At 46.9% G+C, this 22,958-nt stretch overlaps 1 protein-coding gene across 5 annotated transcripts in view; it reads left to right on the top strand.

Moving 5' to 3' along the window:
* The window catches only part of BRIP1 (BRCA1 interacting DNA helicase 1), a 2,318,009-nt gene that overhangs the window by 2,181,480 nt on the left and 113,571 nt on the right, over positions 1-22,958 (top strand). For all 5 annotated transcript variants that reach the window (XM_069615088.1, XM_069615086.1, XM_069615084.1 and 2 more), the window contains one exon: positions 10,247-10,329. In XM_069615088.1, coding sequence (XP_069471189.1) covers positions 10,247-10,329 — 83 coding nt within the window. The remainder of the gene's footprint in view (positions 1-10,246; positions 10,330-22,958) is intronic.

The following is a 22,958-nucleotide window of genomic DNA, read 5'->3' as shown; positions in this document are numbered from 1 at the left end:
TCAATCCATCACCAACTTCATTTCCACTCACCAGAAGGTACGAACTCCATCATCCGGCACTGCATGCATCCTGGAATACCATAACCTGGAAAGAGGAGAAAGAAAGACAGCATTAGTAAGCGTTTACTCACGTTTCCTCCCGAATGAAGAAAGCCACACAATTCTTACCTGGTTAGTCATCTCCTGGTCAGTATCATTGCTGGAACATTACGGCGCTCCGCGAGCAACATCTCAACCTGCAAGGAGAGAAAAGAAAAATCCAGCGGTTTTATTTCGACTCGCAGTTTACTTTACTTGCGACTACCAGAGAAAAGCTAGAATTTAACTCCGGCCGCCTACAAGAAGGTAAGACTTTATCACGATAGGACATGTAGCCTAGCTAAATTAAGAACAGCAATAGGCTGAACTGAGAACATTAAGAGGCTTATTGGGGTCTTACTCCCATCTCAATTTTTTACTTTCATTTTTTACTTAGGCTGTTTATACCAAACTTTTTTCTGACCTGGGAGGCGGCATTGAACAACGTTTGGTGACAACCTTAACACCTTAACAGCGAATCTGGCCATCCACAACCCTAGTCTTCAAATATACAATATTGGGGAGTTAAGCATTTAACAGACCAGTAATCAAACCATTTATAATGAGTCCTTATTCACTATGAATAATCGAGTTCCCTTCTAATTGGGCTCAATTTTTGTAGGATTTCACATTACCAAGATAGACAAGTCCTGTACAACCAATAACATTCTAAATATGGGCTTCCAAGAAATGCGCAGTTAAAGTAATGTAATTATTCAACAAACTTTACTGAACAGTATGAGCAACCTAGCAGATTTGACAGATTATTAAATAGTGGAATGCTCTGCATATTCATGTTTTCCACAGTGGTATTTACTCCACTTGTACTTGGAAGTCACCTAATTCCACGGTACTACGCAGTTGACCAAGAATACAATTACCGTCAGAATTCAATGAGCCAATGCTCTTCTCATCTAAAGGAGGTAGAGTATATTATAAGTAGACCAATATGTCTTTTTTGTCCGTATTTTTTTCGTATTATAAATAAGGGGACACCCTATTAATACTTGTTCGATTATTACTGTAGGAGCCTCTTTGGATGTGAATAACTTACCTGACAGCAGGAACTGAACATTAACTCACCTTTAACCAATAGATGACCATGGGGCACTGATGAGAAGTAGGGATACCGTATACATGAAGAGGCACGCTAATATCTATGAATCCATGCTGATTTGCACTAGAAGATTAATAAAAAACCATTATCTCCGTTATTATTTCAGTGGGATGCATATTTCCTGACAGGATCTAAGAATAAGAATATTGCTGTGTATTAACAAGACATAAACTCATTAACTTGCTCCTAAGGAAGGGAACTTGATTCCCGAAACGCGTTGAGCGATGGTTACAGTAGTGAAGTTCTACTGTTGATAACAATATGAACACAATATTGTACCCAATAAATTACTTGTATGAATTTATATGATTATCGACAATTGGTAATATTGCTGAATATGGATTCGCATGTAGTAATACATTTTACAAAGTTTATAGAATGTTGTTGAAATTTGTAACTAAGACAATGGCCCTCATTACGACCCTGGCGGAAAGTGACTGACCGGACCGCCACAGCGTAAATAGCGTTTCCGCCATTGCACGAAGGAGCAAAGTGCGGCCCATTCCGACCCATCGGGCACGAGCACCACGGCATGGCGGAAGTGCAAAGTCCGCGATGGCGGAAATGACCCCAAAACGGCCCACACCGCCGCCGTACGGCGCCCTAGGTGCAATACCGCCACCCATCACAGCGGACACCGCAGTGTGCGCCTACCGGAAAGTACGGTGACCGTAAATATACGGAAACGGAAGTAAAAACATGGGCCCGGAACGGGAAACATCCCGGCGTACACCTATAAAACCACTAAAACCACACAACCACTAAAAACACTACCCTGAGACACACCCCAACCCGTCATCCACCCTAGCGAAACCAAGAAAAATGGGAAAAGTAGCGAAGAAAGCGTGCGACCGCAAGCGGCAGGTCCACTTCTCCCGTGAGGAACTCACCGTGCTAACAGAGACCCTCCAGGAGAATGCTGCCGTCGTCTTCTGCACACAAATGACCAGGACGGCACTTGCAAACAAGAAGGCCATATGGGCTCTGGTGGCACAGCGGGTAAGTGCGGTGGGGACCGCACCCCGCACCCCACAGCAATGCCGAAAGCGATGGGACGACCTGCGGATACGCGTCCGCAGCATACTCTCTGCCAACCGCAACATTGCCACAGCCACCGGGGGAGGTCCTGAATCACCCATCAAGTTGACACCCTGGGAAGAAATCTGTGCCTCCACCATCGGAATGGAGAGCATAGAGGGAGTCGGAGGGATGGAGAAAGGAGTGCAGACATCCGAAGATTCAGGTAGGTGGGCCAAATAAAACAATGCTAAATCCACAATGTCCAATCATGTGAAGTACCATGTGTCCACATAGTGCAACAGAAACACATGTCCAGGAGAACGTCCACACACATCGGCCTGATAGCGCACTTTAAAACTCACAATAAATACATAAATAATTAAAAACCCCTAAAACACCCACTACACGTGCAGCAGGCACACCCTAACTGCAGGCTGCCAAACAACTGCACCCTCACTCCACACACAAATGAAAGCACCTCCAAGGCCCCGACCCAAATCACCCTCAGGTACCACCCCAATGCATGTGATACAATGCCATTCCAATACCCACAGACCCATTAATAACCCTCGCCCTCCTTTACTCCACCACAGGGTCCGATCCAAACGACGAGCATCAGGACACCCCTACCAGCACACCTGCAAAGAGGGCCAAGACCAACGGCCAAAGACCCTCCACCTCAGCTGCACGCATCAAGACACGGCAGCAGCACAAATCAGGTGGCAGCACAGAGGAGGGAACATCAACAGGCACCCCAGCAGCCAGCATGCCCACAACACCACCACCACAGGTCCCCCCAACGGATGCCACAGAAGGCACTGCCTCTGGTGGCAGCAGCACCATAGGTGACACCCCATTGATGGCAGCATGCTCCGACACAGAAGACGGGGATGTCGAAGTCAGATCCATCCATGACCTGTCCCAATCCCCCTGTCTGTCCCATCCCGTACAACATGAGGATACCACGCAGGGGCACCCACAAGACGACTGGCCATCCCCCACAAGCCCTGTGGCAAGGCAACATGAGGTCAACAGCCCCTCTGTGACACCCCAGCAAATGGCCATGGCCCAGCAGAGGCAACAGTCCCTCGACCAGTTAATCGTGCAACAGCAGCAACTGGCCACGCTCCTCAAGGACCATGCCGATGAATGTGGGGGCACTAAGGCAGACATAGAAACATCAACTGAGACACTTAGGGCAGAAATGGTGAGAAGTACAGAGACACTAAGGGCACAAATGGAGACTAGCACCGAGAGCCTGAGAGTCCAAATGGAGACTAGCACCGAGAGCCTGAGAGTCCAAATGGAGAGTAGCACCGAGAGCCTGAGAGTCCAAATGGAGACTAGCACCGAGAGCCTGAGAGTCCAAATGGAGAGTGGCACCGAGAGCCTGAGAGTCCAAATGGAGAGAAGCACCGAGAGCCTGAGGGGGGAACTGCATGCGACGTCCACAGACGTATGTGCCGAACTTGCCGCAGTGCGCCGTGTGCTCACTGAGCTCTCACAAACCCTTAGGGACATGCATGGACGTGAGCAGGCAGAGACATCATCCGTTGCAAGTTCCGTCCAGGGCAGCCCCCAACGTAGATCTGGGAGGAACCTGCGCTCCACAGGCAGGGGTGCCCCTGATACCCGCAGAGGGGGCTTGCAATAGCGACAGCCCACTGACAATGAGCATCTTTGGACACTGGTGTTCGGGGGGGAGGTAGGAGGGTGGAGGGGGTGTGTTGGGCTCACTTGGGTGGCGGGTCGATAGGGTGTTCAATATGATATCACATATGCCATAAACAGTGCACGATCAACCAATGTGATGTGTGGACAATGATCATTGTGTACTAGGCCATCATAGGCGTACAGTCCATATTGTGCATGTACCAGACACACACAGTGCCACGAGTACCGTGTCCATGTATCAGCCACCAGGCGTGAGTGCTAGAAGCATGCATCAATGAGATGCTGACGAATGTCACGGCCCTCCGGTGCCTCGCAGACTCCTTGAGGTGCTGCCACATCCCCACCCTCATCATGACCATCATCAGGTGCTTGCAGTTCTGCGTCAGGGGGCATGGGCACATTTCTACGTACGCACATGTTGTGGAGCATGACACATGCCATCACCATCTTTGCAACCTTCTCATGGCGGTACAGGAGTGCCCCGCCAGACCTGCTGAGGCAGCGGAAACGAGTCTTCAGTAGGCCGAATGCCTGTTCAATGACTACACGGGTACGTGAGTGGGCATGGTTGTAGTCCTCCTCATGCTGGTCCCGTGGGTTCCGGACTGGTGTGAGGAGCCATCTCTTCAGTGGATATCCAGCATCACCTGTATGTGGACGATAAACGGATTATGTGGAATGCCATTGCTACATACGCACACCCCCCCCCCCCCCTTCCTGCCAGGTCATTGCCGAATCACATACCCCACATTATCATGCATGTAATGAGACTCACCGAGTAGCCAGGATCTCTTCCCTGCGTGTCGCTCCATGTAGCGTGGTATTGTAGAGTTCCTCAAGACCATAGAATCATGGGTTGATCCAGGGAATCGGGCACAACAATGTGTAATGATCCTGTTGGAGTCACACACCATTTGTACATTCAGGGAATGAAATTGTTTTCGGTTGCGGTACTGGGCCTCCATGGCATGTGGGACGACCAATTCAACATGGGTGCAGTCGATGGCACCAATGCAACCCGGTATGCCGCCAAGTGCATGGAATCCCACTTTCGTGTTTGTAATTTCCTGCTCCGAGCGTGGTAGGGAGATGTAGTCGTCTGCGTGCTGCAGGAGGGCATCGAGCACTTGCAATAGTGTCCGTGAGAACAGTGGCTGAGAAATGCCATGCAACTGTCCGACTGTGTGCTGGTAGGTGCCTGTGGCCAGGAAGTGGAGTACAGACACCACCTTCAGTAGAGGTGGGATGGCGGTTGGGCTATCTATCATGCTGACAAGGTCAGCCTGTGTCATGTCCACAATGGCGGCTATGGTGTCCCGGTCCAAACGGTAGAGGGTGTGGATCTGCTCATCAGTGAGGTTGAACGGATGTGCTCGGAGGCGTGGGATTGCGGCCTGCCTGCGTGCTGGTAGTGGCTGTGCTGGCGGCCCTTGCTGGCCCTGCCTTGCCCTCCTCCTCCTCCTGCGTCTCCTCCGTGCGGCCGGTTGTAGTTGGTGTTCGTCTTCTTCTTGGAGTTGGAGTACTTGCAGTGCTATCAGGTCCCCCAGGGCCAACATCGCGAGTCCTGCCGGTAGCATTTCGGAGTGGGTGTGGTTGTGGGAGGAGACTGGGTGTGCAATTTATGTGTTTTCAGGCTGTATGGCCTCCACCTGTGGTGATTCATTCCACCTGTGCAAGCTGCTCTCCCCTTTGGCCGAGCACGTCCCGCACACAACGCTGCAATTCGGTAATGGCATCTTGCTATTGCAATCATGTATTTGTACCCGATGGCCGTGTAACATTTGTTGATATGTACATTCGGCTATGGTCCCATTGTTTCACATACAATCTTTGCCGTCGCGAACAGACTTGTGAAGGGTCAGTGGAACGTAGTACTCGAGTAACGGTGGGCCCTCATGCATCACTGTACCGAGTTGCACCGACGGGCGGGGCGTCCCATTTGTGGGTGAAGGCAGTTGCCATTTTCACACACAGCCGCACTAGATGGATTAATTTGTGATTTCAAACGGCCACAGATGCCTTTTCGACGTGATGTTGCAAATGAGGAATTCGAAGGGCGGCGCTTTCGGTTTTCAGCTCGCGGCGAGGAGATGCCCACAGGTCTGACTGCAAATATAACGTTCTATTGTTCAATGTCCTTGAGACAGGGGCCATGGCGAGGAAGCAATGATTGATATGAATAGTTTGGGATGCGCAATAGCGACGTGGGCGATGAGGCCGGACGTTCCCAAATACATGTTACTTCACAACACTGGAATTACGGGCTGGGGCACTGTGGATTTTGCAGGCTGCATAACGCACAGACTCAATGGATATTTCTAATGTTATGTGAGTAAATGTTCTGGCGTTTTTATACTGGGATGAGGGAATGGATGCATGGGCAGATGATTTGATACAGAGTTTGCCATGTTCAGGGCTTCTTGGAATCTATCCGCCTCCCCTGCGCTATGTGATGCAGGGCTGCCATAGTGGGACCATCGTCTATCTGGCCTTGTTGAGCCCTCCCTTTCTCGACGCGCCTTCAGACACTTGTGTCCATGCACGTTAACAATCCCATCAGATGGATTCTGTTTTCACAGACGCATGCACAGGTACACTCGTTTGTGATGGTGTTTACACCTCGATATAGATGGTTATGAGTCGCAAGTGGTTTTTGGGTGGTGATGATCCTTTGGAGTGGGCTAGCATGCATATGGCTGTGGATTCAGTGTGATCATTGAAGTGAGTTGTTCGGATGTAGTTCTGATGGCCATTCTGTTCTTTTTCTTTTCTTTTGGTTGACAGGTATCTCCTCCCCTTTTGCCACTGCCATCTGTATGCCACTCCTGCAGATGGCTTTTACTCCCGACACCTGCTGCTTCGTGTTAATCAGTGGACCAGCATTACGATCTTATGGGACGATCGCCAATGGGCCACATGCCCTTGCGCAGTACTAGTGGCTCGGAGCAACATTTCGGCCTTTCAGCTGGACTAGTACCTCCCCATTGGGACGGCCCTGCGGTTCTGTGCGCTTCCATGTTGCCTTTTCGTACGTGAATGTGGCTCTGTGTACCAGGGCGTCACACAAGTAGTGGCTGGTCATTTCTTGCGGATGCAGCCCACAATGGTGAAATGTGTTTTGGAGTTCATGGCCTGATGGCTGTATGGGCTTGGTGATTTTGTTGTGCATTAAATTTCTATTCTGATTTGGCCCGTGTAGCGTTCTTCTTTGCAAGTGATGTGGCATATTCCTATTTGGGGAGCGATGTATTGTGAGGAGATCTGCATTGGGTTCCAGCTTCGGAGTTTAGTTGCGTGGTACTGTACTGGGCGCGTTTGCCTACGAAGCCCGTGAGGTCAGGAATGGGGGCTGCCAATATGACTGTTTGAATGTTGTCATGCTCAGGGGCGGGGGATTGGGTTTTGTGTAACAGATGCCGGTCAGCCAGGTGGACTGGTGGAATGATGTGATTTTCGGAATATTGCTGGTCACAGGTGCCTGTGTTTGCGTGCGTTTCTTGGTGGGGGACTGTGGTCATGTCCATTGGGATGGCTTCTGTATTCGTGCCATCTGTGCCCTGCAGCTCCCATTGGCCCCTCTTGTGTTTCATTTGTTCGTTGGCATGCATGGGTGACTTGTACATTTCAATGGTTGCATTGTGACTTCATTGCACCTACGGGGAGTTGTACTTTGTGGGCAGGGAGCGGTGTACAGGCACTCAGTGGGGCCGTTTACGGTTGATTCGCGATGCCGTACTTCTCACCATGGCGGAATGGTACATTCCGCCATGCTTGATGGCGTTAGGTACGTGTCCGCTAGGGCCGGAATTAGCGTACCCTTGCGCCATGGTGGTGTTTACGGTTTGGCATGGCGCGCGCGTGCTTGGTGCAGTTAGCGTTGGCGTTCACTACGGTGTCGCTAATGGCTTCGTACTTTGCGGTGACGGGTCATAGTCGCACCGAGCGCTATTCGATGGCGGTATTGCATTTCCGCCATCGTTTTCCGAATTCCGCCAGGGTCGTAATGAGGGCCAATATGTCGTTATAATCGTTTTCATTATTAACATAAGAAAAACTGAATTGAATAAGCACCTTCATGACCACAGTTATGAGAAACAATATTTAGTCAGTAAATTAATAATACAGTTGACTGATCTATCCCTGCACTAGAGTAGGGTAAAGTATACTCGAATGAGTAAATTCATGTTGCCACAAACATATAGCTATAATTGACTGATTGCTTGCCTTTGGGCAAGAACTTGAGTGTGCAGGGGACGCAAGTGTTCCACAGCTTGTGGACACATTTTGTCTTTCCAACTATTTATTGGCTACACTGGCCACAAGTTAGTCCAAGTGGTTCATTCTATGCATTTTAGAGTGCTACTCCATTGCTGGCAAAGATTTCCCTGAAAATCTAAGAGTCCATTCCAATAGGAGAGTGGCAACCACTTTGGCTCTCCAAATAAGTTTGCCATTGTACGACATTTGCAATGCCGCAACCTGGTCCACACTTTCTCAAAGTATTACTGCTTAGGCACCCTGTCAGGCTAGGACGCTCACTTTTGAAAAGCAGTGCTGCACAATATTCTGTTAATCAGAATTTCACAAAATTTCCACTTCTCCAAACTCCATCTCCAAAACTGCTATTGGAGTCCATCAAAGATGAGGAATGCCTAGGAGGACACCATCCATTAGAAGTACACATTTCTTAGCCCTGGTAATGTTCTTTTTGAGGAATCCATCGGAGGATATTTCATCATCGCCCTCCCAGCCTACCCCTCTGACTGTGGGTAAATTATTTTTTATTACTCCTCTCTTTCAACGCCCATGTGGTTTATTTAATTCCTCAAGACGGACTGAGGCAACGGGCGCAGTGCGTTCTATTTGTACTATCATCGACATCAGTTCCGGACGCGGTAATGGTTACCGTCGAGAGACATCAATGCTACACAGCACCCCCTGCTGTTGAAAACATTTCTGAGACTGCAAAGCAGGATACAAATATCTTAAACATGAGGAATGCGTAAACATGAGGAATGCGTGGGAGGAACATCCATCAGACAGAACAATTACCATGGGTAATTTGTTCTCTTCTTGAAGGGGAGCCAATGAATAGCGTGTACTGCTGGATCGATGTGTTCAAACCTTTCCATCCTGAGGAGTAATCTGCCCTCTGCATTCTGGACATTTTGTAGTTTTCTCATGCAGGAGTCCAAGATAGATGCTGTTTGCATTGTCCAGTTTTGTTAGCACTAGATATACCATGGTTCTGTGGTTGAATCTTAGGAAAGATATGTTGCAATGTAGACTTCTCAACAGAGATGGCCATTCCAGAAAGGGATGGTGGGTGACAGTACCACAGGGCCGACAAAAGGATGTAATCCTAGTGTAATTGTAAAGGCTGTGTTGATGATTAAATCCCCTCTAAGTCTTGCAGCTCAGTGGTTATGTGCAGAGGCATTGCTAGGGGGGGGCTAAGGGGGATATAGCCGCGGGTATTTTGGTTGTAGCCCCGGATAGGAGCTCAGGGATTACAACCAAAAGGCTATAGCTAACCCATGAATCCCGCCATTCCTGACATTAGCTTAGCCCCTGATGTTTTCCCAACCTAGCAGCACCCCTGGTTAAGGGCCTAGTATACAGGACTGGTAGTGTTTATCTGCCGTCAGAGGTTGACAATTTATTTTGCGACTCACTAGTCACCTTTTGAGACCTCTGATGAACGGAATGATAGACACTCTACGCTACTCCTCCCCTTCGCCCAACGTCTGTGAGAGGTACAATTACAAAAAATGGAAACGTAACACTATGCATCTGAGGGCTAGCATACAATCAAAGTTTAAACATTCGGAGAAGAGTTCAAACAGGCCTCATACCTCAAACTCAATGTTTAGGCAAAGGCAAAAGGAAACTGTGTTGGAGAATCAGCCCTTGAGTATCACTGTGAATATTTAGCAAATATGCTGCATAATGTATTTTTTAGCTAAGGACCAAGATGTTACATGGGATATAATTTGTGTATTTCCGACCGGTGCCACATTGGAACAAGAATGTCAGTTGTTTGGTGTGTATCGTTTATCACTGCTCTCCACCCCCCACGCCTCTTGCCAAGGGGAATGGTAACGAGAATGTTAGCCATCCATTTAAACCGTTATTCTGTCCATAGTAAACATTTGAAATTGTACGTCTTTGCCTTGGTTCCGAACAAATGTATTAAAGTTATGGCTATTGTAGGAGCACAGAGAGGCATATCTGACAGTTATGAATTTCTCCAGGGTTCCAGTTAGCCTTCTGCATACATTGAGTAATGTGAGTGCCTGTTGTTGTAGATAAATGTACTTATTCTCTTTACATCCCTTATTGTCTGTCCCCTTCTAGGTGTATCCGGCATAAGAATGACTGGGGGGCCCTTATACTAGTGGATGACCGTTTCCGAAGCAATCCCAATAAGTACATAACTGGTAAGACACTTTATGAAGGGCTGCATAATCTAACTAGGATAGCGATATCTTCTTTACACCGCATACCGATTTAGGGTTTTGTTACTAAGACATTTATTTAGAAATTTTATAAAGGGAGTCGACCAGGTCAGGTATCAGAGTGCTGTTTAGGTCGAGTAGACCTTTGTTAAGTCATTACTTGGTTATGCATTAATTATAACCTGAAAATGGGTCTTGCAAATACAGTTTCTAAATGTGCATAGATGTCATATTTCCAAACGCTTATCGATGCACTTGTACATTTGAACAGAGGACCATGTGCTGTAAGTAACACAAATTAAATAGATGAATCCTCCATATTGAACAGGTACTTTGGCAACCTAGTTCTCCTGTGCTACTTTGTCAAGTAGGCGCTTATCCTCTGTAGCCTAATTGTGCAATATTCCTTTCACGTTTGAAGTTGATATGTGCAAAGAATACAGAATTACATGTGTTTTTGTTTCTACACATTAACATTATACATCGTAAAGAATCAATTCGGGTGCATAATGTGCATGTGTAGAAGTGCAAAAGCAGATGGTGTGTTTTATACCTAGTGAAGGCCCTCATTAAGATGTTAGCTATACATTGCTTGTATGGGCCGCTTGTGCGGTTTATAAATACAAATAAATACATAAAATTACAGGCATCGCCCGAGCTTGACCTTCCACCTGCTATTTTATTTCCACAAATTGAGTATTTGACCAAAGGACTATAGCTATTGGAGGACTCCTAGAGTGTGCAATAGATCTTCTCCTTTGAAAATATGTGCTTGTCAAAAACAGGGGATTACCACACTCAGTGGTCGCTTTCAGGTCTGAACAGGCAACCAGATGGCTTGGATTGTATTTATTAACTATTGTTATTAGGCCACAAACTAAGACTTCTGTGACTTTCAGTGCTTTAAATTATGCTGGTGCTGTGAGGCATACAGGGTCATTACAGCTTTCCTGGTATCCCGCTGATAATTCTGCCGGGATACCGGGAAAGGTGCATTACCGTCTCTGCCACCCAATATCCAATATATTAGGGGTGGTGGAGTAACTGCAAGCTTCCATTCCCATGGTGTCCCATAGGACTCCATAGAATGAGAACTACTGAAGCAACGGCACCGTTAACTGTGCCAGAACTTCAATGATTTCTCTTCCGGTAGGGGCTTGAACTCCCAGCAGGTAGGGCCTGCCGGTAGGTCACTGCTCCTACTGGCAGACTTGGAGTATGCTGGTCCGGAAAAAGAGCCGGTACACGTTACTGGCACCTTATTTCCAGACTGGCAGGCTCGTAATGACCCCCATAGAGTTGGTAAGAGGATATGTGACGAGAGTAGGATAAGTAATTTTGATGCAGACGTCACCAAAGACGGCAGCCCCACCTGTAGCAATGAAGGAATAGAGATCTGGTTTGTTTGGAGTGCAAGAGAGAAGACGTGGGTCGAAGAAGAGAGAGTGGAAGGTAGGAAGGAAAGCAATGAGGAGGACAAATGTTATATGTAGGCACAGAGTATGGGAACCATTCCACATTCATGTTTTTATAGCTTTATCAAATGTAGGATTGTGCAATAACTTTTGTTATTTTGCATTACTCCCTAAATGGGCCATCAACTACAGTTAGGTCCCATGGGTGGAATGCAAGGCTATTGCTCATCCACAGGTTTGCAAACACTCCATCTCTACTAGGAAAGAGGTACCTGACATCTCTGCTTCCACTGTTCTGAGTCAGTGTAGTCATTGCCATTTAAACAAGGGTAGTATTTTAAAATCTGAATGGCAAGCCTTGTATATCACAGTGATGTGTGTAGTTTGTCCTTTTGCAGCTACTTTGCTGATGAAGTGGGTGCCTGACCGGACTCATTTGGTGCAAATGTTTATTGAGAATAGGGCCCATAGTTGAAGGAATAGATGGAAATCATGTCTGCCTTTGGATGTGCTGAAGCTCTTCAGAGGATGGGGTATCAGACATAAGTGATGAATCCAGGGAATTTGTCCCTTCTCCCCCAGGGGAGGTCACCCACTTTGGGACTAGGAAGGTGAGCCTGCTACGTAATACTCATCCTAGGGCACAGGGCAAGCTGGATCCCACTGTGGGCGACTACTGCCCCCCATTGGGACAAGGATTGTCCAAGTAGGGATTCGCTTTTACCTCTTCTCATTCCAAAGTCCCAAACATGTGTGGGTTATATGGGAATTGACCAGCATTCTCAGTTACAGGGCTCCTTTAAGGTTGATGATGACTTACCGGATACCGCCACTAGATGAAACTCCGGACCAACGGAATGTTCTCCTCTGTTGCAGACAGGAACTTAAATATAGCACCATGTCAACCAAGAAGGAGAGAATCAGCCGGAAGGTGAGGAACACTGGCTTGCATGGACGTGCAACATAGGGAGACGCTGCCACACAGGAGGAACTGACGGACAACAGTCAATGTTGAGTGAGGAGTCAGATGTCAGCCCACAGTGCGCTGCTGCTCCAGCGAGACTAGGAGTCCTGGGCAGACAGGAACTGTGAAAAACCAAAACCGAGCAGCGTCAGCATCCTACGCCGGTGCCTGGAGATGGAAGAGGCACCATGGAAGAGAAGGCTGCATGACCTGGAGCAAAAGCACAGATGCGGAACTGCAAGGGCCAGAGCAACCGCCTTTACTGCAGAGCTATGCTCCTGTAGGACAGGTAGGCACCACCACACAAGGAGCAGCTGGGCGGTGGTGGTAATGCAACCGAGCCCAAATTGGGCTGAAGGTACGAATACCCAGAAGGGGGTGGGTGAGAAAAGAAAGACTGCCCCGTCCTAAGAAGGCCTGAGAGACACACTGGGCTAACAACCCCGAATACCATATAAGAGGGTGCGAAGCAACAGACCTCTGCGGCCTGAGAACCACACGGGACGTACAACCCAAATACACCAGGAAGAGGTGAGAAAAGCAACAGACCGCACAAGCCTCAGAAGGCCCGAAAGTCCTACAGGGCTAAGGATCAGAATACCCCACGATGGGGTGAGAAAATCAACCAACTGCAGCGGACTAAGAAAGCCTGAAGCCCACAAAGGGCTAACAGCCAGAGTACCCCACAAGGGTTAGAGAAGCAATCAACAATACAGAGCTAAGAAAGCCTGAAGCCCACACAGGGCTAAGAGCCATAGTACCCCTGGAGGGGGTGAGAGAAGCAACCAACGATACAGGGCTGAGCAGGATTGTAGCCCATGCGGGTCTCGAGATCTGAATACCACAAAAAGGGGTGAGAGAAGCGATGAACCAGCAAGGCTGAATAGGCCTGCAACCCATGGTGGCTTAAGAATATGAATACCCTAGGAATGGGAGAGAAAAGTGATCATCACAGAAGGGTTGAACAGGCTCATATCCCACCCAGGGACTGAGACATTGGCTACCACATAAAGGGGGGTATCAGAAGGAATAATGAAAATAGGACTGTACACGCCTGAAATCTTACTCTGGCTTATTCGGGTGAGGATAGTGCATCCCTGGAAAAGGGATGCATTTGAAACTGTATGGACTACTTTACAAAGACATTGTTATGACCCTAAGGACAAGCTGAGGGACATTGTTTGGAGCTTATGGAGCTGAAAGTTGTAAGAAACTGTAAGAACTTTTTGATGGCGGTAAGAAAACCAGCTCCCACTAGGTTAACCAAGGGGAGTAATCCTAGACTAAGTTAAAGCTTAGACACTGTCTGTCTGCTTATCTGTCTTTCTTTTTATCTTTCTGTCTTTCCATAGTAGTAGGGCAGATGTTAGGTTAGGGTAGGTAATCAAAGAGGACAGAACTAATTTGTGAGATGTCCTTACGAGCACCCGTTTGTTATTTTGTACATAACAGCGTTCATCATAGAACAAGGACTTAGAGGATGTTTCTTTAATTACTTTAATAAAACACATTGTTCAGATATATCCTCCTGTCAGACTCCTATGTCTGACTTACCATACAAACCACACTTTTCGTGGAGGGATCTGCAGATAGGAAAATTTATGAGAAAGGAGGTGCAGGATTTTCACAAGAATTAACTCGATCTTCCGCTTTGATGCTTCTGACAAATATCTTTGTGCAACGGCACTACTCTGTGCAGCTACCCCAGTACAAAGAAAAGAGTAAGTTCAAGGATTTATGAGCAGCACAAAGTCACTGGACCCCTGACATGCCTCTACTGCGTCCTCAACCGAGGACAGTCAGAGCGAATGGGAATTGCAAAGAGTCTTGATCACATCAAGGAATATGGGAGCCGAACCCCGCACACTCTTCTTTCATGCAATTCACATTGTATAGCTTTAAAAGCTACTTACCAAAACTACAATTTTCATTACGAAGTGAGAATCACAATGGTCCGTTTTGTGGTCCATTGATTTGAAAGAGTTGTGATCTTGAGAAGATGCAACCTTGTAAGGGTCCTATATTGGATACATTATGAAATGTAGAGGTTAACTGGCAATGCTTGGCCTAATCTAGTGGTGGCCGTGTAACATGTTTGGCGGGTACTGCTCGATTTAGGATCCCCTGTTGTGCTCGCAGGTACATGTTTGCATCCTCCAATGGCATTTTAAAAATTAAAGTAAGAGATGTTAACTGCAGCCCAGATGCCTTTGGACCAGGTGCGCTATACAAATAAAGAAATACAAATACAAATGTGCAGTTGAAGGCATGATCATGTGCTTTACTGGATAAACTAGCAGTCAATTTTGATTTTGGTTGTGTTTATACCAGGAACTTTAAAATGGTGTTTTGGACTGGCTCAAAAATTGCTTTTTTACTATGTAGCCCTGTAGGTCTGATTTGAAAGGTTTCTATATTTCTGGGAAATATACAGCAGTTGGCAAGTGCATGAAACCAATTATTGATGTGCATGTCGAGGAGTTTGAGGCTCATGTTCTGAACACTCTGTTACCATTATAATCCTGCAGATGTTAATGGGTGTGCTGTTACCACCAACAGTATGGATTTACTGCCAGTGGTGAAAATATCTGTGGTGGAATACAATTTTTACTGGAGTTTACGTAGAGCCCTAACTACAACCAGTGTTAAAAGTTGCCATCAATGAAGTCTAGTACACAATTTATTTGACATATTTAGCATTCCTTTGGATGTCTTTGAGTTGATCAGATGAATTTAGTATTGGTACCTCCTGTGCTGTTGCACACACTTTGTTATGAATAGGAGGTACCTTGCGGGCATGGTACATAGAATGCCACACAGACAGCAGGAGGAGAATTATGTACCCCTATAAGTATGCTATGGAAAGAGATGACCTGGTGTTGGCTCGCAATGCTCTTCCTCCCCTTGTGGTCATGCCATCACGGAAATGCTGTGTAAAATAGACAAAATGAATGATAAATTGGATAAATTAAAATGAGACTGTGGTAGAATTTGACGGTCAGAAGGATGAAGTGACTACACCATGATATTGCTGCAGATTCGCGCTCTGAAACACTTGTGGATGGGCGCGATTAAAATAAAATATATCATATATAGCATCAGATTTCATAGTTGGAGCAAACAGATCTGGTGAAGACACTTAAGGGTTCACCTTTTTCCTGATTATCGAGAACAGAGAGCTGGGCTTTAATAGTGAAAGACTAGAAAATCTACAGAGTGCTGTGATCATGAGATTGGTTGTATTGCGGGTGGATATGCAAGGGTCTGCCATGAAGGACATTTGTACTACCTGGCTGCCGGAGCAGATGGATAAAGCTGACGATTCCTCCTTACTGACCATTGTTACATTCTATAGGGTTATTGATTGAGGTGGGGCCAATGAGCATGGAATGAGGCCTGGCCCTCAATATCATCGAGTTTAGGGCTGGTGCCAAGAGGGATCCAACCTTTGAAAAAACAAAGCTTTAAAAAATTAAGCTCATAAGTATGCATAGATGAGGCTTGTTCTCTTCCCTGATGTGTGTGAGGTCATGAATCACAGGCAGTGTGCATTCACGCCTCTTAAAAAGCATTTGTAAAGTGCACTGTCAGTTCTAGTGTCCTCATTCCTGCTAAGCTCAGAATGGTGAGGTGTTTAAAGAGGGTGGCTAGGCTGAACGTTCTTCTTTTGACCATGAGGATAGACATTATCTCTGTGTTCTTTTGTTTAGGGAAGATACTAATGGGAGCGGAAGCCCATGACTAGATTTCTGTAATCTCTCAGGTTTTGAATTTTACTGAGGTAATTGGATTTACTGGTGTAATTTAAATGGGAGCGTCTTACTTACATTGAGCTATGTGGTTTGTATGATTGACAGAGGGGGTTTGCCAAAGTACAGTTTTGATGATCGTGTCTTTTACCCACTAAAACACACATAGGCGATAATACATTTTGGAGAGGAGTTTTCTGTTGTGTTTCTGATATACTCTGTCAGTGGGTTCCCTGCTGATTGGTATGTATTTTAAAAAGTCCCCTTACAATGTATTCTCAACAATAAATGTTAACAGGGGTAAAATACCAAATAGCAAATACTATATACATTTTTGGCTGCTGAGTTATGGTTCCTGCAGCAATTGTACTTGCATGTGATTAAATGAGTGTATGTGACAGAAAATACGGCACACTTTACATTACTGCAGCTGCATATGGGTAAGACACAACTGTGTGCTGGGTCCAGCCCTGAAGGGCTCCCTTTGTTGTTTGCCTGCAAAGTAATAACGACTTCCCAGAGGAATAGGACTTGCCCCCATGGGAGTCAGTGCTTCACTTCAAAGGAAGCCCTGCAAGCACAATGGGGAAGTCACACCAGTGGGATAATGACTGGAGTCTATTTGATCTTAGGCAGATCGAGTGGGGAAGGGTATAGAGTAGCCATGTGGAGGAGTTGTGCACAAGAGCAGGGTTCCACTATCTTGGGAATATCTTGGCTACACTTCCTTCCTGTCTCCCTCCCAACTTCCTACAGACAGACTGGGAGCTGACATCAGATGGCAGTATCTGTTGTTATATCTGTGGTTGGTCCATTTCAAACCTTCCGTAAGGGGCAAATCAGTTGTGGCAACATTACTATATAACAGAAGTGAAACTCCCCAACTTCCCCTCATTAGTTCAATCATCGTTGGACTCAAGAAGGAGGAGGATTCAACAGAGGCGTGTTGAGATGTCAGCCAACCAAATATCCCCTGCCATTGGGGTGAAGACAGGAATTTCCTAGGAAAGAACCAGTCCTTCCCCCCACATTTGGAGTGACCTACTTATGGCCAAGGCCTGCCTGCTGCCTAGTCCCTGGTGCCTAGGTGTGTCTGCTAGCGGGGTAGATCTGCAAGTGTCCCTATTACCTTCCTCTCTGTGCAGGGCAGAAGAAGCTTTTCCCCTTTCCTGTGGGACCCTCTCAAAGGCCTCACAGCCCCCATGGTTTAAAGAAAAGCTTCCTTTGACTTTCCTTGCATCTTCAAGCTGCTGCAAGCTGTCTCAAGACCCATGGTAGCTGCTTTTGACACTTAGATTTTGACCCACTTTGTCCTTCAAGCCTGTGACTGCCAGTCTCCTAGCAATTCCTGTACCACTGTGCCGTGTAAACACAGTTCGTCCTCCTCGATGCCGAAGTCGAATTGCTGCTTTCTCTACTTCCAATACCCTGTCAAAGTTTTTGCTTCATCGGCTCGACCTTGTCTTCCGTTTCCCAGCTTCTTCAACACTCGAGCTGTTGCGACCCCGTCAACCAGCTCACCAATTTGAATCCAAATTAGTGACTCAAAAAGCACCCAGACTCCTGGATCAATGCCATCGAGCCCAAATAGAAGATTTAAGGGATCTACAATGGTTCAGTCTCCCTGTATTTTAAGGGCCTTAGGGACATTTAAGCCCCCACATTATCTTTTAAAGACATATTTTCTTAAAACGTGGACATTGCTTCAAAGATAATTGCCTGCATTCCCCTGTTTTTGTACCCAAAGTGTACCTTTCAACCAGGCGTTTGCATATTACATGTCAGTCCTATGTCCCGCCCCCTTTCTTCCATACTTAATGGGTGTCCAATACCAGAGCAAATAGCAGAGCACGCACAACCGATCATGGACCCCCTAGTGCAGATATACTTGTGAAACACTTGTGTATAGCCGTGTTATAAATGCTATATATCATATCATATCAGATCCCAATGGAGACTCCTACCGAAGCACCACCAGTGGTACCAACGTTACAGGTGGCAGGACCTAAAGCAGCTCAGCAAACAGTTGGGCAGACCCAGGATAAAATGGATCCAACCATGACTCCCAGGGACAGCAGGACACAGGTGAAGAGGATGAAAATGGGACGTCTTCTTTAATCAAGGCCTTCCATGACTGCATGGCAGGGTTGGCTCAGTTTTGGAGCGTTGCACCTCGACAACTAGAGCAGCCAGAAACAGGGGTGCTGGCTAAGGTGCTGACATTTCGGTCAGCTAATAAATCGGGCATACCACTGCAAAAGGATGGGAGGCTCTTGTAAACAAGAGCTGGACCAAGCCGCACACCACACAGCCAGCTAATAAATGACTTGATGCCAAATATCAGCAGGTGGAAGGGGAAACCATCCTTTTAAACCCACATCCACATATATCAGTCATAGCGGCAGCCTCTATATATTCAAAGCCGCAGGCCTCTTTCGCATCTGGGTCGGCTACTGCTTCTTTACTCTCAAAGGAGGACAAAACTCTCGAGGACTTTGGTAAAAAGGTGTACCTTCATTCTGGCCTGCATTTATGGCAGGCGAATGCGGATGCCATGCTTGCAGCGGCCAATCAGAAACTCTGGAGAGAAATGGCAGACTTCCTTCCAAATCTCCCTGTGAACAGGCAGGCTGCCTTTAAAGCAGGTCTGGCGGAGGTGAAGTTAATCGTGCTGGATTTTATGGAATCCTCTGTTGTCCATATATATATATATATATATATATATGTATATATATATATACAGTTGGGCATTTATAACGTGCCTGTACACAAGTGTGCAGCTGGGTGGGAGATCTGTGTTGTGATGGGCATGCATTGCACAGCGTGGATGCACGTCACTAAATTTAATACTGATGTCCAAGAGCACATTCTGAACCTCCCCTTCGAAAGTGTGGACTTGTTCCACTTGTCTACACACAAGGAGTTCACAAAGAAAAAAGCGAGCTCACAGACAGCCACTTCTCTAGCTGTTTTGGTGAAACCGGCTGGAAAGAGCTTCACCCAGACTCAGGGCAGATTTGAGATCAGACCTGGATCGTTTGGGGGAGTCAGGGGATTTCAGGGTAGGAGGGCTTGGCAGCTGGAGAGGTTACCCGGCCTACGTAGATGTAAGCAACAGCGTACCACACCAAAGGGTTTTTCCAGGGCCCCTCCCAAACCTCAGCATCAGATGCCAAGAAGCATTGATTGGGGTATGCGGGCCCACAGTTCTCCAATCGGGGTCAGGCTGGTCCTTCATAATATGCATTGGCGTCATCTGTTTTTAGATCCCTGGATCCTGTCATTTACTGCCACATGTTTTGGACTCCCCATCCACATCAATCCACTTTTCCCCACCACTACTTTAGATCGGATCACCAGCACTGCTGGCAGAGATTGTCTCTTTGCTGCAGGGCAATGCAGTGGAGGAAGTGCTTCACTCGCAGAAAGGCTTGTATTTCCTTTCGAGGATCTCTGCCATACAGAAAAAGAACCAGGCGGCCGTGAGAGCGATTCTCCATCTTTCCCTACCCCTCCAGAAATTCAAGGTGGTTACACTGGCTCATATACTGGAATCACAGTGCGGGGGAGATTGGATGTGCTCCCTGGACCTGAAGGATGAATACTTTCACGTGCCTATCTAGCAACCTCACATGCAGTTTCTCAGATTCTCTGTCATGGGGAGACAATTCAAGTACAAGGTTCTGCCCTTTGGCCTCAATTCAGCCCCTCAGGTCTTCACCAGGCTAATGAATGTGGTGGCAGGGTCATTTGGGGCCAACGGCCACCATGTCTAGCCATACTTGGATGACTGGCTCGTCTATGCCACGTCGCCAGTGGGGGGCCATCCAGATCATGCAGTGTCTCATGGATATACTATTCAATCTCGAGTTTTCAATCAACCCACGCAAATAGGAACGTACTCCTACCCCGTCGTTGGTATTGCTGGGGATCAGGTGGTACACAGAGAAGCAGAGAATATTCCCAACTCAAGACAGAGTCAGAGTGATTCTAGCGGCTGCCGGCCATTTCCTCAGCAAATCGGAAGCAGCAGCCTGCTGACACCAGCACCTGCTGGGGATCATGGCTGCATATATACTGGCAGTCCCTTATGCTAGATTGACGATGCAGAGAATCCAGATGCACCTGGCAGAGAATTGGAGTCAGGAGCTAGGGTCGCAGTCAGACAGTGTCCATTACCACAGAGTTGATAGCGGACCTTCAGTGGTGGAGGGACAAGCGTGGCTCTGTTTGTGGAACCAGTACCCTCAGTGGTGATCTCTACAGACTTGTCATTGGAGGGCTGCAGAGCCACCGTAGAGAACTTCAGTCCACTGGATTTGGTCCGGCCAGGACAGGGAAAACATAAATGTATTGGAGCTTACAGTGGTGCAGCTAGTGCGCTGGTCCTTTCTACTGTGTATCACCGACAAAGCAGGTCTCATCAGGGCGGACAGTTGAACAATAATATTTTACCTAAACAAACAGGGAGGGACTCGCTCTCCTCCCCTCTGCAGGCGACCAATACAGATCTGGTAATGAGCTAGCTCTCACAATATTCACATGTCAGCCATTCACCTTCCTGGTGAGGAGAATAGAGAAGCGGACAGGCTCAGCAGATTAGGAACTGACAGCTACGATTGGGTGATATGCCTGGATGTCCTGCAAACACTGTTCCAAGCCTGGGGACAGCCAATAGTGGATCTATTTGCAACAGCAGACAACAGGGGATGCACGCAGTTTGCGTTCTGGAGGGGCATGTGGGAGCAATCATTGTGCGACATGCTCCACATGCTCCACATGTCATGGGGCAATCTTTTTTTACATTTTTTTTTATTAGTGTTAGCTTCAAAAAAAGCTTTTTACCAATTACAGTTCAAATTCAACATGAAAAGAAAAAGAGAAAAAAAAATGCAAAGAAAAAAAAGTTAAAGAAAAAGAAGAACAGGAGAAAAAAAATATATAAACGAAAATTCCATAGCTCTAAAAACATTCCATAACTGGGACAATCTATGGGGTTATGCGTTTCCTCCGACACCCCTATCCAAAAGGTACTTCAGAAGGACTCCATGCAACCTTGCGTCATCCTGCTAGCTCCCCAACAGCTGTCCAGGATATGGTACTCCGACCTAGTGCGCCTGGCCATGCAGGGTCCAGTACGCCTGGCCACGTCAGGGCTCCATCTCCTCACTCCGCAGCAAGGAGCAGTGGTCCATCAAGCACCGGGAGGGCTAGCCCGAGCTATTTGGTCCCTGAGCATGTAACGCTAGGTCATCTGGGTTTGTCAGAGGACAATCTGGCAGCCATTCAAAAAGCAAGGAAGGACCCCACCAGAAGTCAGTATAAAAATAAATGTTTGGAATCAGCCATCAAGGTATACTCTATGCAAGTAAAGGCAGCCAAATAATATGGAGCAGCTTTATGGGGGTATTGCAAGCCTGCTGATGTTATTTTAAAAAGCTACTGGGACTCCCTGGCTCCTCTTCCTGTGCCTCGGTGCACAGAGAAGTGGGGATGCCCTTTTTTCAGGATGATTGGGCAGTTGCTCCAAGCATCCTATGGTTAAGAATGTGGGGGAATAAACATGCCATGTTGTGCCAATTTATAATTAAAGCAACGTTGAGGAGGGATCTGTGACAAAAAATACAGTGGCTGAGATCAGTAAAGGTGTTAATGTGTAAGGCGAATGTACTGATTGTGCCACCAACTACCATGATGATGCTGCTGCCACAGGAAATAAGATCATTCAAGGAAGGGCTAACCTGGGAAGCTGTGGTGAAATGTATAAATGCAGCATTGGCGTCACAAGCTGACTGTTTTCATCAGCTCATAAGTGGGGTGCCAACTCTACAGCCGTACCTTGCCTGAGCCAGGAACACGCTTTGACTGTTTACGCTGGGGAGGCAACACAGTGAACTGGGTGGGTTACCCAGATGATCCAGGTTGTCCTGTGTGTGGTGCCCCGAACGAAAGTTTTAGTCATTTTAAACTGTTTTGCCCAGGCTATGAGACTATAAGAAAACTGACAATTCTGCAAGTTTTAAAATGTACAGATTTGTGCCAATAAAGGCCAGCTGTGTCTTTTTTTTTATTAAGGGTGCAAACAAAATTGACAGCTTGGGCCTTGCTGTTGTTCCTGATGGCTGCCCTGTTTTAAAGGAGGGGGTTTCTAAGAGGACAAGTTGCTACATTTTAAAACCCTGCAAAATGTATGTTTTATTGTTATTTTATTTAATGCCCCAATGGATTATGTTTCATCTCTGATATGTCATGTGTGTATGTGTTTGATGAATATTTTTATTCGAATGAACATTTAAAACAAATGTACATGCTTTTGCGCGTGGGCTAAGAACAATAACACAGATCCTCTTGCGTACTCGCTCAATCACATCTTTCCTTTTTCTGCGCACCTAGCGCAGTCCGGAGTGCAAGTAGACACGTGCCGACTTAACATGCCATAGTTATTTACAGAAATTCAGACTCCTGTTTTTTTTTCTTTTAACA

Source organism: Ambystoma mexicanum, chromosome 9 (assembly GCF_040938575.1).
Source record: "Ambystoma mexicanum isolate Mex_15411 chromosome 9, UKY_AmexF1_1, whole genome shotgun sequence".
NCBI lineage: Eukaryota > Metazoa > Chordata > Amphibia > Caudata > Ambystomatidae > Ambystoma > Ambystoma mexicanum.
This window is presented reverse-complemented; position numbering and strand designations above follow the sequence as displayed.